The sequence below is a fragment of the Heterodontus francisci genome, chromosome 42, assembly GCF_036365525.1.
Source record: "Heterodontus francisci isolate sHetFra1 chromosome 42, sHetFra1.hap1, whole genome shotgun sequence".
Classification (NCBI taxonomy): Eukaryota; Metazoa; Chordata; class Chondrichthyes; order Heterodontiformes; family Heterodontidae; genus Heterodontus; species Heterodontus francisci.
In genome coordinates, this window is record NC_090412.1 from 26,506,117 (window position 1) to 26,525,622 (window position 19,506).

At 46.9% G+C, this 19,506-nt stretch overlaps 1 protein-coding gene across 1 annotated transcript in view; it reads right to left on the bottom strand.

Annotated features, from left to right (window-relative positions):
• The window catches only part of LOC137355285 (sorbin and SH3 domain-containing protein 1-like), a 147,980-nt gene that overhangs the window by 71,075 nt on the left and 57,399 nt on the right, over positions 1–19,506 (bottom strand). The window contains exons 15-18 of the mRNA XM_068020241.1: positions 16,878–16,992; positions 14,398–14,526; positions 7,812–7,895; positions 1,094–1,195 (exon numbers count right to left, since the gene is read on the bottom strand). Of these exons, the coding sequence (XP_067876342.1) occupies positions 1,094–1,195; positions 7,812–7,895; positions 14,398–14,526; positions 16,878–16,992 (430 nt within the window). The remainder of the gene's footprint in view (positions 1–1,093; positions 1,196–7,811; positions 7,896–14,397; positions 14,527–16,877; positions 16,993–19,506) is intronic.

The window sequence follows — 19,506 nt, forward strand, 5'->3', positions numbered from 1 at the left end:
ATATCCAACCGGCTTTGGAGAACTCAAACAGTGTAGGGCTTAGAGTTGGAACATTTTAAAAACTGATTTTTTAAACTAATCCCTGCTCTCGACAAACTTTATCCATTCTTAATAGAGCATCCACAGAGTGTGTTTTAAAAGGGGAGCTATGATACTTATTTAAGAGAAATCGCACTGTAATTTTAGAGTATCATGTTATCGGTGCTTTCTCGAAATGCTAGACTCATGCTGCCCCCGTGCCCTTTCACAGAACTCATCAGATCTGGCTCTTTGTTCAAAAGCATTTCAATCTGACAGCCAAAGCTGCAGTGAGCAGTATACAAACAGCTCTCCCAACAGCTGCCGTTGCTGTTCTCCTGAATAAATACTTGTCTCAGGAAGCGTCGAGCTCATTAATCTGAAAGTCCTAATCGAAGCAACTTGGACAGCAGGCAGCTAACCGGCAGAGCAGGAGAAATAACGGGAGAGAATTACCGTCTGCAGCTCCATCTTGACAACCTCGCACTCTCAGAGTCTTAACCGGTTGGACTGCCAGCTGGAGAAGATTCCAGTTATGGATGGGGATGGAGTGGATATTACTGGGACTGGCCCACAGCAAGCACAACAACAGGAAGCAGTTGAAAAAAAAAAAGCTTACACACACACGACTGTACAAAATTGCATCTGCAATACAGGCAATGTCTGGAAAAAAAAAATCAGGGGCTGATGGCCAATCTCAACTCTGAAATGTAGCCAACGGAGGTTTGGAGTCGATTCCTGCAGGGAACTCATGCAGGAAAGAGCAGTTTATTTTCAGGACATGCTGACCAAGAGGTTGAATTGTCACTGACAGAGCAAACAAAATAATCTAATAATGGTTTTAATACTGTAAAGAAAACACTCTCAAAAAGGTACAGGAGTACTTTACTCCAACATGAACAATCCCAGCCTTGCCATTCGCATGCTAATTATCAATTGATTACAAGCTTATTAAGCTTCAACGTGGGATTCCTACAGACCCTTGGCACTGATTGATTGCTGGGTCTATTCAGTCTCAGCAATGAAAAGGTTAATGCATGCAGCGAATGATGACAGTGGAGAACGCTGACAGTACCTTCCACCGCCGTGTGTCCTGGCTTCTAAAAAGCTTCTCCATATTTTCTAAATCTGTGTCTAGCTCAGCCTGGTAGAGATAGAGATCTTTTTCTAGCTGATCCTGATTAAAAAGGAGGGAAGAAAAAAGAAAAGAATTGGGGAGTTCAGTTAGAGCAAATGGAAACAGACGCCCCTGGCATGTTAAAGAAGCCAAGTACACGAGGAAAGTGGCTGCACAATGAAAGAGCAACTCAAGTGTTATACGGAAACTGGAGCATCCCAGTCTGCACTCGCGGAACTCAGCTGAATACCTCACAGCAACAAGGAACAGCTCTTTACAAAACTACTGCGGACTTAGCACAGCTTTTACTTTTTAAAAAAGGTAACAAGGCTTGAATTTCAAGATGTAAATCAACATACACACAAACCAACACTCTCAAACACATTGAGGAGTCACGTGAGCAAAATATTAAAATGACACATGTTGAGACCAGCAGTAATGTAACAAATATATTTTTTTTTTCTCAAATAGTGATCATTTTTCAAAGGTTTGGTCTCCATTTACTGTTGCCGATCATTTTTATTCAATTTATATTCTTTTCCCCCTCCCTAGGGAATTACGTTCCATAGGCATCAATTCCCACACCTCACCAGGGCCCAGGTGTAAATTTACTGAGAATTTGCGGGAATTTTTCTGGAAGGCGAAGAATTTGTCTGCCTCAGTTTATGGTGTTGGTCCATGTCTCTAGGGCACAGTTGTACCCTGCTCATGTAGCTATTATTCTTCACGTGCGAGTCAAAATGGTGAGCATCTACAAGCTATTTGACTGTAAGGGCATCACAATTCCCGTCTTTCCATGATGTTCATGCGTGCACTTTCTGGAAGAGGGTCACTGCATTGTAAACAGAAACAGTGACCTTGCCTGATTTTCTTTCTTCCTTCCCAGCTCTAGGGTGCCGAGGCCAATGGTGCTCCAGTTACTGCCCCAGTCGGGATCACCCAACGCAGCACAGAGCTGGGATACAACTCTTCGGTCTACTTGGCTCAATGCATGGGGTATGTACCCAGTGAGCTGTCTAGCGATCTCATTGTACCTTTGCAGTGGACAAGACCAATCATGAGTTGGACTCTTGTCTCAGAATGATTGGCTGATCTCGCCTCACTTCCAACCTCCCTTTTCTCATTAAAGCCCTCGAATACATCATCGTCACCTAACATTTCCTGTTGAGTCCCTCTATCCCAGCTGCTATTGCACCCACAGCACCAATTCCACCCTAACCAATGTCACCGTTTTCACATGTGACTCAGGCCATTATCCCTTCTCAACCTCGCTGTGGCCTTCAATCCTTTCTACTGACTCCATATTGATTTAGGAATCTCTCCCTGGGCTCCCTCCACTCTGGCTTGTCTACTTCCCCAAGGTACAACCCCAACCTTCATTGCAATCACCTCTGAAACCTCCTCCAGCCTTACACATCAGGGCATTCCCACACCCCAGTCTCATTACACTGACCTTGACAAACTCCTCCCGCCCTACACTCAACAACTGATCTGCAACTACAGGCCAATTGGCTCCTGGAAAGTTTGACTTCTGAGATCTGTCCTGACTTGATTAGGGTGTTATGTGTCAGAGCCTGTTAAAAAAAAAACCTACAGTCCAGAAACAACCCAGAGCAAAAAAGCAAAGCGCTGGAAGAAACTGGCAGGGAAGAAATGAAGACGAATATTTGACTGCTGTTAAGATTATTTGAAAGGGCTGCTTTCATGAGCTTTATGCATAGGGAGGCATCATGCAACAGTGAGTACAGTCACACATCCACAGCGAACTCATATCGAAGCATTCAATCAGTAACTAATCATTCTGCAATGATCGGAGGACCAGGGATACAATGCTGAACGCAAAATTAGATAGGAAAACCACAAAAGCTGAAAGCCTGAAATGAAAACAGAAAAGGTTGGTCTGTCAGCCTCTGAAAGAGAAAAGACACAATAGGCACTACTGAAAAAAAAAAATCACCCCCAACAGAGGGCCTTAAATCTTCCTCTTTCAGAAGCTGATCGGTTGCAGCACCTGAAGGGTTAATGCTATCAGACAAGGTATGGTCACACAGGCACATCAGGGAACGGGTGCACAAGTTACCTTCCTATCCTCTAAAGAAAGGATAGAGCACTCTCCTGGCGTATAATCCCATATCTTTTTTGGAGGCTGATGAAGAGCAAAGGAGGAAATGAAGAAATGCACAGAACAAAAACATCACAAGGAACGTGGGAACCAGGAGAGGTCAAAATTCAAATGGCTCTCAAAAATCGTGCTTCGGACTTGAACTCCGAATGCACTGCATGCGCACAGTGGGGTGGGGGGGGGGGGCGGGCACCGCTAAGCAAGGCTGATCTGGGAGGTAACCGGTTGCATTCCTCATCTGTGCTCAGTTAGGCGGGGGTGGGTGGGTCTCACTCAAGGCAGGGAGATGGGACCCCACTAAAACCAGGGTAACATACACCAAGGAAAGAGTAAATCAGCTGGGACTCCCGCTCCAGATCACTGACCAACAGCTCCTGCTGGAAACAGTTTCCATAGGTGTGTGTGTGTGTGTGTGTGTGTGTGGGGGACAGGGCCCATTCCTGCTGTGAGGGCCTGCGTAGAAGAATAATTTCCTGATGCTCACATGTGATGACTGGCCACTCAGGTGAGGATGGCAACAGTCAGTGAGGTAGAAAAGGGCGGTATTGGGTTGGTATCACATTGGCCGCCGGCAGTACATCCGCCACCCACTATGGCATCTCAGGTGCGTATACGTCAACAGAATCAGTTGAAGGCACCAGAGTCCCAGCATGTTCAATTTTTTAACAGAACCTGTGAGCTATTCGATCACAGGTAGCATCACACCCAAGCCCACCCAACATCTGCACAGACACAGAGGCAGTGTCCAGCAGGAGTCGTAATTTGGAGATCCAGAGCAGTAGCCCTGGCATACATCCCCCTTCTCCAACGCCCCCTCTGGCTCAGAGGCACTGAAGAAAAAGGGCCAGGATCATCCCATCTCCACAAAATCAGCACGGCTTAGCAATGCAACTTGGGCCCTATGAAGCTCAGTGCCGTGCTGCGGGGCAGTGCTGCGGCGGGTTTGGGGAGAAGGGCTGTACTTTCTTACATCGGGTGGTTTAACGTTTTAAACAGCAGCACATTTCAAATAACTTGCTTTCACCAATAGGCAGCTAGCACTGCAAGCACAGGGCAAGGCTCCAGAGGTTGGGAGGCCAAAGCAAGGATTTAAGAGTGGGGGTGAGGGGGGGGGGGGGGGCTGTGATTCTGACCCCTAGTTCCTACTTTACAGGGTTGGTTCAGAACAGACAGGGAAGAAACGTTAAAGAGTTGTCTCATACTGGTGAAAAGGAGAGAGAGCAGGAGAACTCACTAACAATACAGAGAGGAAAGCTTTCAGCTGACCAGTTCATTTTACAATATCTTTCTTTGTAAATGTCGCCTGAAGCTGGGTTATCAGTCTTTTGCCCAAAAGGAATGTATGAATTTTTTATTTTAAACTGACACCCATTAGATGCCAGGGTTTGGAATGGAGCACAGGGGCAAAGGTTGATTGGATTTCAAACTGATTCCAGTACCTACCACAGTGACAAATGGCTGATATCCAGGATTTGCAATGCAGCACAACAGAGATAGACCATTATTTATACCAACATTTCAGTCACTTTGGGTTTGATGCAATTCAAAAACACACAAGATTTTATATATTCATTCCCTGAAGCATCAAATATGCTGAGCATAGCCCCGCAGGGCTTGGGTGTTTAAAACCCCGCCTCGCTCCTGCGACCAAGGGCATGACCCTTCCTCCCCGCAGACCCTAGCAGTGAAACCATTCCCCCACCCCACAGGCACTTCCTGTCCTCCATAATGGAGGCCTAAGTGCTGGGTTAATAGCTGAAAAACAGCTCCACCGCCAGAGAATTTCTCGGCCTATCACTTATGGCGCTGAGTGAAGAAAACTTTCAAATCGGAAGCGAATAAAGCTGGGTTTCGGTGGGAAGTCCTCAGTCTTGAAACACTCTCTCACCAACAGTCTCCTCTCTTAAGGTGCCAGCAGGCAACAGCATCCCACCCAAAAGAATCTCTCTCTCTCTGTCTATGTCTGCTTCTGCATTGGTCATAGTTAGTTAGTGTAGGTCAATTGCAGGGAGAGTTATACAGTGTCCGCCAGGTTCAAAGCATGCACTAGGCACCTTCTAGAACCTACACTGCACGTGGTGTCAGTGCCCAGCGGAGCGAGATTGCACCCTTCTCCGCTTGGACACAGAACCACCAGTGGCGCTTGACTTACCACATCTCTAGTGTTGGCACAAACATGATGCTGCTTTGCAACACCAATGAAGGTGCAAGGACTGATTAACAAGGCTCCCGGTCACTGGCACTGACTCAGGTATCACCCCTGTGGTGTAGTCACAGCCTCAAGATGTCCCAGACCCCCGAACAACATGGAGAGGAGGGACTGGTTCCCGGGAGCTAGGAAGGGAGATAAAGGGGTGCAGACCTGTCACATCAATTCTCCAACCCCTTTTCATCGCTCTGGCATTTCTGGGGTGGGCAGCAGAAAAGTGTAACCGTGGCGATAGGGGCAGTCAGAGATGTTCCAGGCCCGGCTTCTTCCTGTCGGGGTCCAATGCCTGGTGTCTATTTTGAGGGAAGCACCAGAGGTCAGCCTCTTCTCGGTGACAGGGAGCAACTGCATATCCAGCAGCTTCCCCTGATCTCAGGGCATAAGGGCGGGGAGGGGGAAAGAGATAGAGAGGAGGCGGGGGGAGGGGAAAAAGATAGAGTGGAGGTTGGTGGGAGAAAGAGAGAGAGAGAGAGAGAAAGAGAGAGAGAGAGAGAGAGAGAAGAGAGAGAAAGAGAGAAAGAGAGAGAAAGAGAGAGAAGAGAGAGAAAGAGAGAAAGAGAGAGAGAAAGAGAGAAAGAGAGAGAAAGAGAGAGAAGAAGAGAGAAAGAGAGAGAAAGAGAGAAAGAGAGAGAAAGAGAGAAAGAGAGAAAGAGAGAAAGAGAGAAAGAGAGAAAGCGAGAAAGAGAAAGCGAGAAAGAGAAAGCGAGAAAGAGAAAGCGAGAAAGAGAAAGCGAGAAAGAGAAAGCGAGAAAGAGAAAGCGAGAAAGAGAAAGCGAGAAAGAGAAAGCGAGAAAGAGAAAGCGAGAAAGAGAAGGAGGGGGGGAGGGGGGAAGGGGGGGGGGGAAAAGAGAGAGAGAGAGAGAGAGAGAGAGAGAGAGAGGAGGTGGGGAGGGGAAGCGAGAGAGAGGAGGTGGGGAGGGGAAGCGAGAGAGAGGAGGTGGGGAGGGGAAGCGAGAGAGAGGAGGTGGGGAGGGGAAGCGAGAGAGAGGAGGTGGGGAGGGGAAGCGAGAGAGAGGAGGTGGGGGAGGGGAAGCGAGAGAGGAGGAGGGTGGGGAGGGGAAGCGAGAGAGAGGAGGTGGGGAGGGGGAAGCGAGAGAGAGGAGGTGGGGAGGGGAAGCGATAGAGAGGAAGGTGGGGAGGGGAAGCGATAGAGAGGAGGTGGGGAGGGGGAAGCGATAGAGAGGAGGTGGGGAGGGGAAGCGATAGAGAGGAGGTGGGGAGGGGAAGCGATAGAGAGGAGGTGGGAGGGGAAGCGATAGAGAGGAGGTGGGGAGGGGAGCGATAGAGAGGAGGTGGGGAGGGGAAGCGATAGAGAGGAGGTGGGGAGGGGAAGCGATCGAGAGGAGGTCGGGAGGGGAGCGATTAGAGGGGAGGTGGGAGGGAAGCGATAGAGAGGAGGTGGGGAGGGGAAGCGATAGAGAGGAGGTGGGGAGGGGAAGCGATAGAGGAGGTGGGGGAGGGGAAGCGATAGAGAGAGGAGGGAGGTGGGGAGGGAAGCGATAGAGAGGAGGTTGGGGAGGGGAAGCGATAGAGAGGAGGTGGGGAGGGGAAGCGATAGAGAGGAGGTGGGGAGGGGGAAGCGATAGAGAGGAGGTGGGGGGGTAGAGGGGCAGGGACAGAAGGGGTAGAGAGGAGGGGGAGAGGGCGGGGGAAAAGGGGCAGGGAGAAAGGGTGGGCTAGAAGAGGCAGGGGATAGGGCAGGGTTGGAGGGAGGGCATGCAAAAGGAGGAGAGAGGAGGAGATGGAGGGGCACACTGGAGTTCTGTTGCAGGTTAGAGAAAGATAGAAGCTCAGCAGTCAACCACTAAACTTAACTAATTTTCTAAACAGCAGTAGGTAAGGAAATTAATCCAAAGGTCTGCCAGGTTTTATCCCTCTCCTGCGGAGCTGAATCTCACTAGCGTCCGGATCTCAGGACAGCAGGCAGCCATCAATACCTCTCCTAAGTGAAGCCTCTTATAGTGCGTGCCGAGGTAATGGCAGAGAACAGGCTATTTGCAGAGGGAATTGCATCGGAGCCAGATTCCTGCACTCACTTGATGTCCGCACACAGGCACACACCAGCTGGTGCCTTAATCTCTAGCCCCGAGGTGCTGAGGCCAACTCTACTCAGCACTAGTGATCTTGGCTGAGATTGGCACAGAACACACCCAGTGACTGGATATTAAAGGGGAAGTCATTGCTTTTTATCTTAAACAGTGAAAACAACTCATTAAAAGATCTGAAGCTGCTGAGTAAGAATTCTTCAACCCTGGTGAAATTATTCCTCAAAGTCTTTTTTTTACAAATAATTGCAGCAAAGATAAAGAACACTCGACTGACTTTTAAGTTAGTTGGTGACTTACCGGCTTGCCGAACTCCAGCTCCGAAAAGAACTTATACCAAGGTTCATTCTTTAAATCTATTTCTTCTGGACTTATGTCTCGATTCTGATGAGGTAACGGCATGGGAGTGGAGGAGAAAGAAGAAGATTGAGTAAAGCCTATAGAGCAGCAGGATGTATACCATGGAATGCAGAAGCTGTAATATGTATGGGCAAGTCACCAGTCCCAGGCACTTGAGTCCGAACACACACACACACACCAGAATTGGACAATGGTACAATTGGACAAGGGCTTCTTTGCTATTTCAAAAAAAGACTGCATTATCTCAGTCCAGTTGTCACTGGGCTTGGACCCACATATATAACTACATTAATCTCATTCAATAAGGCCTTAAGACTGGCACATGGGTATAGCAGGGATACTACACCGCAGTTGGAGCTGAGGTGTATTGAAGGAGGTTGGCTTTGTATCGGACCCGCATGCTGTACCTGCACTGGGAGTCTTTGATGGGGACAGTGTAGAGGGAGCTTTACTCTGTAACTAATCCCAAACTGTACATGTCCTGGGAGTGTTTGATGGGACAGTATTGCAGGAGCTTTACTCTGTATCTAATCCCGAGCTGTACCTGTCCTGGGAGTGTTTGATGGGACAGTATTGCAGGAGCTTTACTCTGTATCTAATCCCGAGCTGTACCTATCCTGGGAGTATTTGATGGGACAGTATTGCAGGAGCTTTACTCTGTATCTAATCCCGAGCTGTACCTGTCCTGGGAGTGTTTGATGGGACAGTATTGCAGGAGCTTTACTCTGTATCTAATCCCAAGCTGTACCTGTCCTGGGAGTATTTGATGGGACAGTATTGCAGGAGCTTTACTCTGTATCTAATCCCGTGCTGTACCTGTCCTGGGAGTGTTTGATGGGACAGTGTTGCAGGAGCTTTACTCTGTATCTAATCCCGAGCTGTACATGTCCTGGGAGTGTTTGATGGGACAGTATTGCAGGAGCTTTACTCTGTATCTAATCCCGAGCTGTACCTGCCCTGGGAGTGTTTGATGGGACAGTATTGCAGGAGCTTTACTCTGTATCTAATCCCAAGCTGTACCTGCCCTGGGAGTGTTTGATGGGACAGTGTTGCAGGAGCTTTACTCTGTATCTAATCCCGAGCTGTACCTGCCCTGGGAGTGTTTGATGGGACAGTATTGCAGGAGCTTTACTCTATCTAATCCCGAGCTGTACCTGTCCTGGGAGTATTTGATGGGACAGTGTTGCAGGAGCTTTACTCTGTATCTAATCCCGAGCTGTACCTGCCCTGGGAGTGTTTGATGGGACAGTATTGCAGGAGCTTTACTCTGTATCTAATCCCGAGCTGTACCTGCCCTGGGAGTGTTTGATGGGACAGTATTGCAGGAGCTTTACTCTATCTAATCCCGAGCTGTACCTGTCCTGGGAGTATTTGATGGGACAGTATTGCAGGAGCTTTACTCTATCTAATCCCGAGCTGTACCTGTCCTGGGAGTATTTGATGGGACAGTATTGCAGGAGCTTTACTCTATCTAATCCCGAGCTGTACCTGTCCTGGGAGTGTTTGATGGGACAGTATTGCAGGAGCTTTACTCTATCTAATCCCGAGCTGTACCTGTCCTGGGAGTATTTGATGGGACAGTATTGCAGGAGCTTTACTCTATCTAATCCCGAGCTGTACCTGCCCTGGGAGTATTTGATGGGACAGTATTGCAGGAGCTTTACTCGATCTAATCCCGAGCTGTACCTGTCCTGGGAGTATTTGATGGGACAGTATTGCAGGAGCTTTACTCTATCTAATCCCGAGCTGTACCTGTCCTGGGAGTATTTGATGGGACAGTATTGCAGGAGCTTTACTCTGTATCTAATCCCGAGCTGTACCTGTCCTGGGAGTATTTGATGGGACAGTATTGCAGGAGCTTTACTCTGTAACTAATCCCGAGCTGTACCTGTCCTGGGAGTGTTTGATGGGACAGTATTGCAGGAGCTTTACTCTGTATCTAATCCCGAGCTGTACCTGTCCTGGGAGTATTTGATGGGACAGTATTGCAGGAGCTTTACTCTGTATCTAATCCCGAGCTGTACCTGTCCTGGGAGTATTTGATGGGACAGTATTGCAGGAGCTTTACTCTGTAACTAATCCCGAGCTGTACCTGTCCTGGGAGTGTTTGATGGGACAGTATTGCAGGAGGTTTACTCTGTCTATAACTCGCGCAATTCCTGACCTGTTTGAAATGGAAACTATTCCATTCACTACCATGAACATCCCTCATATTAATGAGCATTAAGTTCACAAAGCAAATTATTTTTAAAAAAATTTGTCATATTAAACAGACACTGTCTTCATGAAAAGAAACGCTGCTGTCTTTGACACATTCATTGAAGTTTACATCAGTGTTGTGTTCGGTGGAGTCAAGTGCACTGTTCACGGGCAATACCATACATGCCAGTAAAATGGACAGATAGATTGAGGGTTAATAGACAAAAGATAAAAGCAGTGAATGAATAGAATCAGACATTCTGGAATATGAGATGTTTTGGAAGAGAATTAGATATCAGAGATACAGTGAGGCTCTATTCTTGTACAAGAGACTTTCTGCGTAGTTTAGTGGGCAAAGGGAGCACACAGTGTAATACTGATCCACACAGATCAAAAGGTTCAATCCTTACTCTGTGCTGGGTCAGCGGGGTGCTCTCTGAGCCCACAGGTTAAAGGAGGGAGAGAGAAAAAGAAATCAGCCAGAGTTCCTGCTCCGAACAGCTACCGACTTACTCCTGTTGGTAAGCGTGCGTGGGCGTGTTTGAAAAGGTTTGGGCTCAGCTGCCATACCCTCCCCGGTGGGCTATTCCTCAGTACTTGCTGTTCAGGTTCCACGGCCACGTGGGTGAGAAAGCAGTGGGCTACCACACCCCGGCACAATTCACCACCTTCCAGAGAGGAAAGGAAGAAATCAATGCAGGAAACTGCCCGGAGCTGTCAGTTATAGGACAGGAACAAGTAAAAAAAAAAAAAAGGTGCAATCCCACTAACGTGTTGTGCCACATCACACGTTACAGACTCAATCTGCAGCGCTCTCGGGGGTTCCTTCAGGAACTTTCATTTCCATCCTCCTCAGAGCTCACTGAGATTATCAACAGTTGGATATGACCTTTCACTCTCCATTAAGACTGCAGCATCCGCCAGTTCACTCCTGTCGCAGAGAGCAGCAGGAAACTGAGGCTGAATCTTCAACCTGACAACGTACGATGGTTTCTTTCCTGACCTTGAACACCTATGATTTTATTCTATTCAACACTGGACAGCACCAGATCCTGCCTCAAACAAGATGCCAAGGCAAACCTTTCCAAACATACCTCGCAAACAGGACATCCGGTTGTGACAAGCAAACTCACGCGTGCACACACATTCAGTACAAGGTTTTTAAAAATTTACTCATGGGATGTGGGCATCGCTGGCTCGGCCGGCAATTATTGCCCATCCCTAATTCCCCTCAAGGTGATGGTGGGATGTTTACTCTGCTTCAATTGGATTGGACCAATCTCCAACCTACACTGCTCCACCTCCTCAGTCCCACTCCATGCAGTTGGTGCAGCTTTCTGCTTTGGGTGTAATGTAGCTCCTGGACTGGGAGAGCATTCGGCACAAGGTCCCTTGTGGATGACAAGGCAATAAGATCCTTTTCAGCCAATCATCAACTGCTCACCATCGAGGCCAATGACCTGTTAGCCGCTCACTGCCTCCGGGAGAGCATCTATGCTTAGTGTGCAAGACTTGGAAACCAAACTGTATCGAATGTGATTAAGTGTAGAAATTTTGTGGGATTTGTTGTCGGATGTCGCACACACCGTGACAAATCACTCGCCCTGTTTAAAATTTTGTTAGCTCCAACCTCACGACAGATGTGGTAGAAAGCTCTGTCGCAATGCAGAACGTGTTTACGCAATCCAGCTTTTGCTGTGACCACAAGTGACCTTAATCCACCACATTGCCCGGGAACCCCTTTGTGGTGATTCACATCAGACTGCTGGATTTCTCTCTCAGGCAGTCACTTTCCAATTCTTTGTGTTCTGCAGTCAGTGCTTTAAACAGCTCCTCTTCCAGCTGCACATCAATGTGGAGTGGAATTTTTACAAGTCCTGAGATAGTGCCAGACCTACAAACAGGGCTTTGCATGGCAGTAAAGAGTCAGCACGTCATTATCCTCAGTGTCTGAATGTCCAACATCCTGTCCTTCGGAGTAAAAAAAGAAACATTTAAAAATACAGCTGCTTGGAATGAAATTCTCTGCCTGGTGGTTGTAAGAGTCCTACTTCAAATGAATCTGTCCAGTTTTAGTTCCACATAAGACATTTCCTTATTTTTCACCCAACGACCAACCTGATTTTCAAGGGGTGGCTGCTGTGAGAAGCTGAAGTTGGGACAGAGTTGACGCATTGCAGGAGTAAAGTGGAAGAACCTTGAAACTGTGTCTAACAGCAGAGTGCTAGACCTGGGAGCACCTGATGCTGACACTGAGGCTATGAAACTAATCTTGAGCAGTAGCACAGAACAGGTGCTAGTGAACTGGCAGCTTCAACGGAGAGAATAATCGGGTGGGCGTGTAAAACGGGCTGCTGATTTTCTATAGCAGGTTTTGCATTATGACCCAAGACCAATTCCATTCTCAGCCTCTCACCTTCAGCAGAAAAACTATTTAAGAAAAGCTATACAATTGTTACTCATGTACATCTGTAAAGGTGAGGCAAGATGGCTGTGGGACTGGGGTTTTGGGAATCCCCCAGTGCATTTCTCACAGTCAAGGGCAGTTCTCATCTTTGACAGGGGGCTGACTTTTCAAAGCGGAGTCGGGAACCTGACGCATGGATGAATTCTAGGCCCGATCCCACGGCCTAGCTGCGACACTCAATGCCCTAATTGGGCCGGAGACGAGCTCAGCACCCAATTAGAGGCGCCAAGCACCTCCAGGAGGCGGGAGTTGCCTAGCTGTGGACAGCAGAAAAGGCAGGTGGCAGCCATGTTGGGGGCTGCCGCTGCCTTGCTGAAGACAGCGGGCAGCCCTTAGAGGACCAGCAGCATTCCCGGGCTCGACAGTGGCCATGCAGGCTAGATGATGACAGAGCAGTCGAACCAAGTCCAGGAAAGGTCAGATCAAATTAAATGGACAGAAGTTTCTGATGTCCCTGCACAAACATGACAGCTGTGCACTAACATGCAAGAGACTGTTCAGGTTTGCTGAATTCAAGATTGAAAATTCTAATCACGACCACACAGGCACCTAAACAAGGTCCTAAAGGAGCTTAAGGGGCCGTTAATTGGCAGTGAACATTTCCCGTTACCTCTTCCCCACTAGCCCTTTGAAAATTCAGAACTGTCGCAGAGGCGTCAGGATTCCGAGACAACCTCTGGGACTGCAATTTTGAAGTCCTTCCCACAATGGGTCCCAGCCCCCCGGCCCTTTGAAAATCCAGCCCCTAGAGTCATGACGGCACAGAACGAGGCCATTCGGACCATCGAGTCCGTGCCAGCTCTCCGTCGAGCAATCCAGTCAGTCCCATTCCCCTGCTCTATCCCTGTAGCCCCGCAAGCTAATTCCCCTCAAGTGCCCATCTAATTTCTTTTTGAAATCATTGACGGTCTCCGCTTCCACCACCCTCGTCGGCAGCAAGCTCCAGATTAGGTCAAGAATTCGGCATGGCTTGGAAAGAATTCACTGACAGCAAAAAGGTATTTTTGTGAATTTGAGGTGCAAGTATCTGGTACTGAATTTCCTCCACAATCCCAAATTCCAGGAAATGCTAATCGTTCTGCCCTGACCTCACAACTGGTGGGCACCAGTTGACCATGAGAGTGTTTAATTAATGATGCCCTCGTCAGATTGAGGGGGAACTTGTGGTTCTATCCTGGTGACAGAGCTATCCGGTGTCACCTTCCTCAGTCCAATTAAAAATAGTCCCTATCGCACTCCCACCACTGAAGGGACAAAGACCCTTTGCTGTCATCCGCTTCAGACTCTCACACCATCCTCGCTGTTCTTTCAGCTCCAAAATTTACAAGTTCCAACTCGTCCAAAGCTCCATCACTTGCATCCTATCTCAGTCTAAGCTCAGAGACTTAAACAAATTCCCTCCCCAGACGCTTCTCTCCAAATTTGTCACGAGGCCCCACTGCAGCCATGGGCATGGGTCAGAGATTACATCTTGATTCTTTAACCCACAATCATCATGCCATGGCACCACGTAAAATTCCTCTTAAAAATGTCCCCCAGCTTATTGTAACTAAACCACAGGCTGGACAAGAGGGTGACTGAGAAGCAGTGGGAAACTGCGGCTCTCCACTTCTAAGGGGACCAACTGGTTTTGAAGCAGCATGCTCCAAACACCACCCACAGCCACATTAAATTAGTTCTCATTTATAACGGCTAAGTAAAGTAATGTTGAAATGACCGTCTTTCCAGGATATGGGCTACAGGACAACATGGACTTCAAGCAAATTAACAAAACCTCTGGAAGAATGAAGAAGCTGTTTAGAATGGAACGTAAAAGTTGCATCTGTACCCAAAGAGCATGCAAATGTAAACTGTGCTTACCTCTCTCCCAGTCTCTTCTCCACGATGGTTTGAATGATTTTCATCCTGCACCTGATCACTCTTGAAGCCGAAGATACTATTCTGCATGAGTGCCTGCACAGGGTCTCTCTCGCTGCTTTCTTCTGTCTTCTGGTGCAAAAGGTTCAGTGAAATAAAACTCCAATGTCTGTGTTTCCAGCATCATGCACTTGGGTTTCAGGCTTCAACACCAAAAAGGAACTTAACCCAATGAGTGACAAGGCAAGAACGCATGCAGAAACATGCCAGATGTGGAGTGGAGTCATGGAGGCTTGTTAGCACTCTGCTGCTCTGCACACTTTGGCAGGGAGAGTCTTGTGGCCAAAGTATAAATCAAATGTGTTTCCTTTAAACATAAATGGAAACCTCCTGTACCCCCGAAAATGTCTACACCCACCGAGAGTCTACGCCCACAAATCTGCCCCCCGAAAGTCAACACCCACGAAACTGCCCCCAAGTGACAGTCAGTGCTTATGCAACTCTAACGCGGTGAGAGTCAGTGTGTGTGGGTCTATCCTTGTCAGGGAGTGTAGCAGTGTTAAACTGGCTGTCCTGTTATACAGAGTTTTACACCTTCAGGTCTTTAGACTTTGAGCGCTGCGCTGTCATCCAGGGCTAAAAGCAAAATACGAAACCCACAAGACTCTGCCCTCTGCACAGGTTGCATGCAAAATAGGAGCTGAGCATGCAGCCACTGTGACAAGAAAATCAATGAAAGCATTCAAAGGAATCCTCAGAGTTCTCTTCCAGCACAAAATCCACAAGCAGTGAGCAAGAAAAGGTGATTCACGAGTCACACTGTCTACCCTCTGAATGTCCAAGTATTTAAATTCTGGGCACTTCACTCTTAAAAGCATTGGCTCCCAGATCTTTCTATCCACCAGGTTCATCTTTTACAAACATGTGCTGATTTTTCGGATGCTGCTTATGGGCAAGGCAGAGTCAAATTTATAAATTAATAAATCGGACAAATGTTGTCATCATTTGGAATTAACTTGCGTTATAAAATGTATTCAAAATAAGGGTTTGGATCAGCTTAGTAAATAGTATAATTATTAAATGCTGTGAGAATTTCAGTTAAATGTAGTTATTGGTTTCATTTTCTCGTCCGAAAACTTTTCTGCAACTGGAGGTCATCGAGTTTCCATTTTGTTGTCAGTAAAGAATAGTGAGTTTAAAAAATGTAATCTGCTTCAAGTACAATCATATATCTCTCTCCAAAAAAAAAAATCTAAATTTAGAAGCCGGTGCAGTAGTCAGTTTGGAGGAAGTTTTCACCCACGTAAGGAATATAGTTTGATGGGAGAGGAGACTGGAGCGAGATCCTCCCAAATTTCTGGCAGCTAATGTTAAGGCCCGGGGATCAGGAGGACCAAGAATCAGGTGAGGCTCCGCAATGGGAGTTCCAACTTATAAAGCTTACCCTGCAATGCCTTCCTGTTAATTAAGGTGTAAAATGATACGGACCAAAAGCAGAGTCAGTGCTCCAGTCAACTCTGGCTACTGTATAAGGCTCAACCTCAGTGAGTTAATCCAGCTCAGTTTGTTGCTATTTTCAGTCACTTTTTTTTTTCCTGTGTGAAACCAATGGTTGGAAGAAGGCAGAGATCACACTGGTAGTTTTCTGATAGGAGCTGACAGCATTCGAGATTACATGCCGTGGGCCCTTGCTTAGGGAATCACCCCAATTGTGTTGTGTCCTGGTCCCAAAGCAGCTGCTTAGTCGAAGGTATGAAAACCATCTGGGCCCAGGCTGAACAATCCAAGCTCGCACAAAGGAGCGATAAACAAATCCTAGGCTACACATATCTATGGAGGCAAACATTGCTTTAGGTGTTCTAAGATGGGTTTATTGGCAAGTTTTGAGATTCTTTTCAGAATAAGGCATTTCTTTATGTTATAAATGTCATTTTTAAATAAAAAAAGTCGAGTGAAATATAAAAAATGGCAAAAAAAACATTTTCAGGTATTTGATTGGTTGTTTCCTGAAGGCTGTCAGCATTCATTAGTGGCCTTTTAAGCCAATGAAAATTTGTATCAAAGAGATATGGTAAATTAGCTCTCATGAAAGGTCATTTCTGATGAGATGTTAACTGTTTCTCTCCCCACAGATGTTGCCAGACCGACTGAGAATTTTCAGCATTTTCTGCCTTTATCTCAGATTGCAGCATTTTGCATTTGTATCTTATGATTGGCTGAAGGTGTGTCCCATTGACTAAAACCATCAAATCAGCATGGTTCCCTTAACAGATGGAGGTGTGTGATTGGTTGTTTTCCTTACAGTGGCCAGGGGCAGAGGTATTTGAGCCAATCAAGGGTTTTATCCCCACATTATTTTTTGCCCTGTAGACATGCAGACAATAAGAGAGTTTGAAATTAAGCATTTGGTCAGACAGAGAGACAAGTGTTAGATACAAGAAATGAGATATAGAGGCAAAGATAGGCCATGCTTGGCACAATACCATTTTCTCATGAGCAAGTACTGAAGACTTTCCAGGTTCGTAATCAAAAATGCTCCTTGGCTCTGCACGATACCTCCGCGTATCCACTTTCTTATCTAGAGGTCCCCAGTCGTTCCTGGAAAGGGTGGGGGGGGGGGGTAGAAAAAATCAACTGTGAACTCTTTGGTATCCATGGAAACCAAGAACTTCCTTGGACGTTGGCCCTCGGTCTGACCCACGTTAATCCCCTTTTAATCAGCACACTCTTTGATCTCTGGCACAGGCTGTGTGCTCCATTGCGAGTTCCTTGGCGACATGAAAACATTTCTTGGCAGCAAGAACATGGGCTAATTGTCGAGAGACCTGTAGCTGTAAAACGGACGGGACCGACAAATTAAACCACATCTTATTTTAAGTTGGGTAAATATTTGTGTGAACTATACCAAGTCCATGTAAACATTGATCAACAAACTTGCTTATCTAATGGGGAAAGCACTGAAATCACACACTGTAGAGAGGGCTCCTGAAATTAGGGCTCAGCATGATGTCAAATTTATAGCACAAAGGCCACTCAGCCCCTTACATACGAATTAGGAGCAGGAGTAGGCCACTCAGCCCCTTGAGCCTACTCCGCCATTCACGGCTGATCTGATTGTAACCTCAACTTCACATTTCCACCTACCCCCGATAACCTTCCACTCCCTTGCTTATCAAGAATCTATCTACCACTGCCTTAAAAATATTCAAAGACTTTGCTTCCACTGCCTTTTGAGGAAGAGAGTTCCAAAGACTCACGACCTTCAGAGAAAATATTTCCCCTCATCTCGGTCTTAAATGGGCGACTCCTTATTTTTAAACAGTGACCCCTAGTTCTAGATTCTCCCACAAGGGGAAACATCCTTTCCACATCCACCCTGTCAAGACCCCTCAGGATCTTATGTTTCAATAAAGTCGCCTCTTAGTCTTCTAAACTCCAGCAGATACAAGCCTAGCCTGTCCAACCTTTCCTCATAAGACAGCCCGCCCATTCCAGGTATTAGTCAAGTAAACCTAGTAGCCTTGGGACGTTTTACTATGTTAAAAGCACTATATATAAGTTGTGTTGTTCCATGATTTTTTATAGCAATGACTTATTGTAAAACCATCAGCAGAAATGTCACGTCACTCAAAGTAAAAAACTTCATGTGTAAAGTAGGAGTAAAGCAAAACTAAACATGGTTAGACAATCCAGGTAGACTTTAGATTTACAGATTCAAGAAAAAGGTCAGAGTTGCATTTCTATAGCACCTTTCATGACATCGGGATGTCCCAAAGTGCTTTACAGCCAATTAAGTACTTAAAAAGTGTAGTCACTGTTGTAATGTAGGAAACGCAGCAACCAATTTGAGCACAGTAATATCCCATAAACAGCAATGTGATAAATGATCCAAAAAAATTTGTTTTAGTGATGTTGCTTGAGGGATGAATGTTGGCCAGGATACCCGGGAGAGCTCCCTGTTCTTCTTCAAAATAGTACCATAGACAATTTTCATCCACCTGAGGGCAGATGGGCCTCAGTTTAACATTGCAAAAAAATAACGAAGAACAAAGAACAGCACAGCACAGGAACAGGCCATTCGGCCCTCCACGCCTGCACCGATCTTGATGCCTGTCTAAACTAAAACCTTCTGCACTTCCGGGGTCCGTATCCCTCTATTCCCTTCCTATTCATGTATTTGTCAAGATGCCTCTTTAAACGTCGCTATCGTATCTGCTTCCACCACCTCCCCCAGCAGCAAGTTCCAGGCACTCACCACCCTCTGCGTAAAAACCTTGCCTCACTCATCCCCTCTAAACTTTACCCCTCGCACCTTAAACCGATGTCCCCCAGTAACTGACTCTTCCACCCTGGGAAAAAGCTTCTGACTATCCACTCTGTCCATGCCACACATACTTTGTAAACCTCTATCATGTCGCCCCTCCACCTCCATCGTTCCAGTGAAAACAATCCGAGTTTATCCAACTTCTCCTCATAGCTAATACCCTCCAGACCAGGCAACATCCTGGTAAACCGCTTCTGTACCCTCTCCAAAGCCTCCACATCCTTCTGGTAGTGTGGCGACCAGAATTGTACGCAATATTCCAAGTGGGGCCTAACTAAGGTTCTGTACAGCTGTAGCATGACTTGCCAATTTTTATACTCTATGCCCCGACCGATGAAGGCAAGCATGCCTTATGCCTTCTTGACTACCTTATCCACCTGCGTTGCCACTTGCAGTGATCTGTGGACCTGTACGCCCAGATCTCTCTGCCTGTCAATACTCCTAAGGGTTCTGTCATTTACTGTATACCTCCCACCTGTATTAGACCTTCCAAAATGCATTACCTCACATTTGTCCGGATTAAACTCCATCTGCCATTTCTCCACCCAAGTCTCCAACCGATCTATATCCTGCTGTATCCTCTGACAATCCTCATCTCCGCCAACCTTTGTGTCGTCTGCAAACTTAATCAGACCAGCTACATTTTCCTCCAAATCATTTATATATACTACAAACAGCAAAGGTCCCAGCACTGATCCCTGCGGAACAACACTAGTCACAGCCCTCCAATCAGAAAAGCACCCTTCCACTACTACCCTGTCTTCTATGACCGAGCCAGTTCTGTATCC